Source organism: Sinohyriopsis cumingii, chromosome 14, assembly GCF_028554795.1.
Source record: "Sinohyriopsis cumingii isolate HCF-2022 chromosome 14, ASM2855479v2, whole genome shotgun sequence".
In the NCBI taxonomy this organism is placed as follows: domain Eukaryota; kingdom Metazoa; phylum Mollusca; class Bivalvia; order Unionida; family Unionidae; genus Sinohyriopsis; species Sinohyriopsis cumingii.
In genome coordinates this window covers 86308057-86314834 of record NC_142974.1, presented here as the reverse complement: position 1 = coordinate 86314834, position 6778 = coordinate 86308057, and the positions used below count along the sequence as shown (strand labels likewise).

Sequence of the window (6778 nt, the reverse complement as noted above, 5' to 3'; positions counted from 1 at the left end):
CGCCAGCAGCAATGTTCACTTTGTAGTGAGGCAACAACAGAGTGAAGGGTAAAAACGCAAAGACTTTTCCGACGACTGTGGGCTATGTGACTAAAACTCGGGCACCACTGTAAACGAGGTATTCGTTGTAACCATGGACAACAAATCAAAAAACATTTTCAAGAAAAATGGTCACTTTTGCCTGAACAAGATCGTGGAGAAAGAAATAGTAACATATGTTTCAACTGACCTACATATATATTACCTCTTCATCGCTACTACACTAATATAAAAGACGACAAAAGCTACAGGAAGACATTTACTACCACTGTAATTGAGGCATCCGAATGGCTTGGTCATTTAAAATTCCTCGCATTGATTGAGTATTTAGGTGCAAATAATTCAAATTCAAATCATCCGCAAGGAAAGTCAGAAAGGAGTGAATCATACACAAGAACGGATCCACATAATGAAACGTCAGATTCCTGTGCTTAAAGTACTCCAAAACTGAAATCCACTGGGAGTGCAATAGCAGTGTGCTTTTTCACATCGCTCTGCCACATGCCTAAATTGGGTCTCGTATAATTGCTCATATCATTGCTTAAAGTTTATCTGTCATACATGTACTATATAATAACATTATTACTACATGGTACGTCTATGACATAAACTGTAAGCAACAATACCAGCCCTTGTGCACATTCCCAAATGTAAAATTCGCGGCACACTACTGTGCGATGTTTGATGGCTAAATGATATGCCAATTTTTGGTGTACTCCAATCTATGCTACACTTTTTGTGGAATACATATATTTTTCCTTGGAGGTGAACACATTTTAACTACAGGTCAGCTTAATTACGAAATGGTATTTATCCAGTAGAAACATCGAAATGTGAACGATAAGTGATGTCGGCCCAGGCGCGGAAAACTGAACACAATAATCTTTCAATCTAAAAAAAATTCCAACACTCGAAAAAGCACTCTTCATGTAGTTTGCCAACCTTTAAGTGCTTTTTGATACCATGTGCTTCCTCGCATCGTCACGGCCACCATCCCAAATGATACAATTTGTGACACTGTGCAAAAGGCATAATGTATATCAGTATGTGATGGCTGAATGCACGGCCAATTCTTTGTATATTCCAAACTAAACTTCGTATTTTTTGGCAATGCATTTCTTTTTCCTTGGTGATGAAGACGTTTTCAAGATGCAATGCCGAACGGTAATGCAAATCAGTGTTGGCGGCACATACGCGGAGAAAACGTACAGTTAGGCCCTGGCTACTTTCAATAGCATTTGCAAAACTACTCATATGTATAAATAAATATATATATATATATATATATATATATATATATATATATATATATATATACACACACACACACGCTAAACTGCCTGCTACCTGACCAACTGTACGAATCGGCTCCCGTTCTACTAATATAGTGACTAGCAGTACCAGACCGTTTCGGCAACTGCCGATATCACGACTAGCACTTAACGGGAAAATTTAAAATAATCGATAACTGGGGAAGTCGTGATTATTTATATGTGTCCATGCGGCGTGAATCCATGAATCGCTGTAGAAAGTCGTGAAATTCACGCCAAAATCGTGAGGGCTGGCAGCTATACATATCCTCCAAATGGCATACGAAAAGGTAGGAATGATGAAGACGACGGAAGTGGTAATCAAGATGGCTGATGATGACGGGTTCATGGCCCCTAAATCAGGTCGCCAACTCCAGGAAAAAAAATCCACAGATAAAATAAAAAGAAAATACCTCAGAGGGTGCATGGAAACAATATTAACGAGATATTGCCAAGAATCGGAGAGCTACATGACAACCATTTCGTCCAGGGAGTTACAATGACGAAAGGAAACAACCAATTATAATTTTGTACGGTGGCGATCAAATATTAGACTTGAGAAAAAAGAAAAAAAGAAACTGTTTGGGGGGGAGGAAGGCAACGTGATCGGCATCGACATAACGTTTAATCTTGGTAAAGTGTTTGTAACAACAATATGTTATAACAACATAAGTGTGGTTAGCAGAAAACCTAACCAGTGTCCAATTTTTCTAGGACCTCTTTGTCTTCACTGGGATGGTGAGCAGCGTACTTATCACCATATCTTTTCCCATCTTAGAGAAAAACTAGACTCACAAAATTTGACACTTGGAACCGATGATGAAAAAGCAATAAGAAATTATTTAACAAACAATTTCCCCAGAGCAAATTATTCGCTGTGTACCAAACATTTGAAAGATAACATTAGGCATCGTCTTTTTTTTTTTTAAACTGGTTCAGAGAGGGAGAAGATTATAATATAATCTTCAGCGATTACTAAGATGGATTAGTTTTTAGTAAAGACAACCTCAAGATTTCAAAGCGAGAAGACAACTTTCTGTATATTTCGATACATATCCGATATTTAAAACTTATTATAAAACACATTTCAAAGGTAAAATGTTAAAACATGTTTACCAACCATTAAAAGCAAAATATCTTTTCTAAGTTATGGACCAATAACAATGCAGAGTCCCTGAATAATCACTTAAAACAACCATTGAGTGGAAACAGTTAAAGCTCCCAGAACGTGTAGGCAGATTCTCTTCCATTATAAAAATGCAGATCACAGACCTACGTCAAGCTTTGTATGGTGCTGGCAACTACAAGCATTTAGGTCAGTCTCTTTTTGTTCTTTAGGACAAACAAGCTTGGCACTCAAAGAGTGTAATTTAGAAGAAAACAATATTTTCAACAACTTTCTTGCTACTCTAATCGCCACAGTAGCTGAGTCCAGCTATGTTCATTCATCAGATGGAACATACAAGTGCAAGCAACCAAAACAAACTGCCAAACGAAAACCGGGCCAAACGAAAACACCAAGACCTGAACAGGCAACATATATAAAGCATTGATAGTTAATAAAGATTTTCTAACATGTACATGTACATAATTATTTAATGCATTGTGGAGTAAATTAAATAAGGTTGTAACTGCTTTTATTGCTAGCTCTATGACAGATATATCTGGGAAATAATTGCTATTTTAATGTATTTCGCAACTTTAATAAAAGATAAATGATAACATTATTTTAATTCTAATTTGACTTTACATTTACACATGTATATGAATGTAATCACCTTTACAACGTCAAAAGTTACCAAAAAAGGTCCAGTATTGTGCTTTTCACAATACAATTGCTTATCTGTTACAACAGAGAACTCGAAAAACTAAGGATAATGTCATCAATTGAGCCCATTAACTATCAATTATCAGATAATGATTTCACATAACGATTTGAATAATGGAAAGATCTGATAATTTCACCACTGAGGAATCAAGTTAACAAGATTATTTTAGTTATTAGAAATGGCAAGTAGCTCACAATAATTAGGACGAATTAAAATTATTGAAATTGTGAGGTTGCATAAAATAAAACAAAAACTGACGAACAAACTCAGCAGTGAAAAATACACTTGATGCAAAAAAGAAATAATGATCAGGCCTATGAAAAAAAGACAGAAGTTGTATGATACAATAGAAACATCAGAGTATAGCTGGGTATATATATATATATATATATATATATATATACATATATATATATATATATATATATATATATATATTTTTTAGTGCATTTGGATATTATCAGCATGTTTTAGCAGCATTAAAATATAATTTTTGGGAGGTCGTTGGAAGTATTTAGGTATAGTCGGTAGTATTTTCATATACATATGCATGCATCTAAGGATTAAAGCCAAAGCCAAAGGTAACAATGTATGCATATGCATCATATAATATATATATATATATATATATATATATATATATATATATATATATATATATATTGGTCATCAGAGTATATAGTTTTTCTAGAAGAAATAAACACCAATTTAGCTAAAGAAAAAATGTGACCACACAAAGGCCAGTGCAAAAAAAAACTACATCTATATAGCAGACAAAACATTACAGCATATGCATAGTAAACATGAACAGTAGGAAGATAATTGGCCATGATCACTTGAAATAGGGATTATCTGATGTAATTATCCACAGACAAATATGTAAGTGGTTGATAGTACATAACATATAACAATTTATTAATTTTATATAATAAAGTTTTTATGTATTGTGAGATGAGGAAATAAGGGGATTGTATATACATAAATTTCAGAGAATGATTCATCTAAGAAAGTACCAAATTAGGAGAAACAACAGCAACAAAAATGATCATATCAACACATTTCATATTCAAACTTCTTTTTGATTCTTTATGGGAAAAAACAACTGGTAAATATCAGAGGGTGTGAACATGAACACAAAAAAGCCTTTGAATGTTTTGAACAAAGAACCATGGAGGGGGTGGGTCACACTTGAGACCAATTACTAATTACATCTAAATGTTGAAGATATCCCAAGAAATACAAATTAACATTTTACTAGAATATAGATATCTACAATTAAGTATGCAAATTAGGACATCTGTTTTGTTCTGGACTCTGTCAATAATTTCCGAGCAAATGGTCTATGTTTGTTGTGTTTTGTACAAATAATTTCTAATTGCTTTATTAATTTAATGTATTTCATTAAAAAAATCTCTTTAGTTGTAAGTTTATCAAGTACTTGTTTCTGGACAGTATTTGGGAGTATTTAGACAGTATCTGGGTATATTTGGGCAGTATTTGGGTAAATCGTGGCGCCAGATAAAACATGGGCTCTGTGGAAATAAAGAATTAATCTTGGTACAAATATCTAAATACACGTAGCTTGATAATGCAGATCTGAACTGTGCCAATATGAATTCACATAAACTTTAGACACTGACACTCAGATATCAGGATCTTTGTGAGAATTTCACCCATATCTGACCCAGATTCTGAGAGTCTTGACCATGTATCATGAGACAAATCTTAAGTTGCCCAATTCAATCAAACATTTTACCACAGACTTCACACTTACATGGTATCTATCCAAAGTTTATCATCAAATTCATCTTGTTAAAACATTCCTTTACATACTTCATGTTTGTATTGCTTTTTCCACACTGTGGATCAAAATGTGCTTCTTGTGATTCCCACTGTGACGGAACATCTTTCCACATATTTCACATGTGTATGGCTTCTCTCCACTGTGTATTCTCCGATGCCTTTTTAGACAAATTAACCAAGTAAATGTTTTTCCGCATACTTCACACTTGTGTGCTTTTTCTCCACGGTGTACTACAGAGTGCGTCTTCAGACTGTCAGTTCTGCTAAACAGTTTACCACACACTTCACACTTGTATGGTTTTTCTCCAGTGTGTACTACAGAGTGCGTCTTCAGGCCATCAGCCCTGCTAAACAGTTTACCACACACTTCACACTTGTATGGTTTTTCCCCACTGTGTAATACAGAGTGCATCTTCAGGCTGTCAGACCTGCTAAAAAGTTTACCACACACTTCACACTTGTATGGTCTTTCTCCAGTGTGTACATTCATGTGCTTGTCAAGACCACTTTTCAAACTAAAGGACTTATCACATACTTCACACTTGTATGGCTTGTTCCCATTATGCACTTTCATGTGCACGCTCAGTGTAGAAATATATCTATAGGTTTTGCCACATAAAACACAATCATAAGGCTTCTCTCCATTGTGAATCCTTGAATGAATCTTTAAGCTCGTTGACCATGTAAAAAGTTTTCCACATACATCACATTTGTGTGGTTTTTCTCCACTGTGTAATTTCGAGTGCTGCTTCAGGCTTTCAAGCCAACCAAACCTTTTATCACACACTGAACACTGATATGGTTTTTCTTTAGTGTGTATCAACATGTGTTTCTGTAATTGATCTTTCTGACTAAACGTTTTTTCACATGCTTCACATTTGTGTGGCTTATTTCCACTATGTATTCTTACGTGTGCATTCAAGTTAGATATCCGTCTAAACATTTTGCCACAAATTGTACATTTGCATGATTTGTCTCCACTGTGTATTTTCATATGGTCCTTCAAGGTTCCACTCATTCGATACAATTTGCCACACAATATACATTTAAATGGTTTCTCTCCAGTGTGTACGGTCATGTGTCTTTTTAGACTGCCTTTCTGTAGAAACAATTGTTCACAAACTTCACATTTGTAAGATTTATCTTTAACATGCATAACATTGTGCCGGTTAAGGTCAGAAGTCCGGCTAAATATTTTTCCACACCTTTCCCAGTTGTATGGTTTTCCATCGCTGTGAATTTTCAAGTGATCCTGAAGGGTTTCATTCAAAGGAAACAATTTACCACACATTGTACATTTGTATGACTTGTCCACATTGTGCATTTTCATATGTCGCTTCAGATTCCCCTAGTGACTAAACAATTGTTCACACACTTGACACGTGTTTGTATTGTTTCCAATTGTCATGTCCATAGTACACTTTAGGTCTGAGGTCTGGCTGTATTTTCGCACATAGTTCAGTTTATATGGCTTTCTATCCCCTGTTGTTTTAATATTTTTTTTCTTCTAAATGCTACAGCAGGCTTCCTTTGAGAACGTAAACACTTTACTATATATTATATTGGCATTGATAGTTTTCCGCCTAGAAGTGTTCTCAGATGCATCTTCCGGCTCAGTCCAAAATCTCCAATGGAGTTAATGTCGAAAAGAACAGAACGATATGGAACAGTTCTATGCGAAAGATTTTCCATTTAACAAAAACATATTTCAAATGGCAATATGTCATAGTTATTGAGCAAAAGTCATCGTTATTATTATTGTCATAATAATAATAATAATAATAATAATGGTTGTTG

At 34.8% G+C, this 6778-nt stretch overlaps 1 protein-coding gene across 1 annotated transcript; it reads right to left on the bottom strand.

Annotated features, from left to right (window-relative positions):
* Positions 1-3855: 3855 nt before the first annotated feature.
* Positions 3856-6569, bottom strand: LOC149784306 (uncharacterized). Its single transcript, XM_089932330.1, has one exon. It carries the CDS (start codon positions 6309-6311, stop codon positions 5013-5015), a length of 1299 nt encoding a protein of 432 aa, XP_089788456.1. The 5' UTR covers positions 6312-6569; the 3' UTR covers positions 3856-5012.
* Positions 6570-6778: the final 209 nt, after the last annotated feature.

Bases quoted from the DNA above. Each gene is read 5' to 3' on its own strand.
- LOC149784306 (XM_089932330.1), bottom strand. From the start codon at position 6,311: ATGAAAATGCACAATGTGGACAAGTCATACAAATGTACAATGTGTGGT.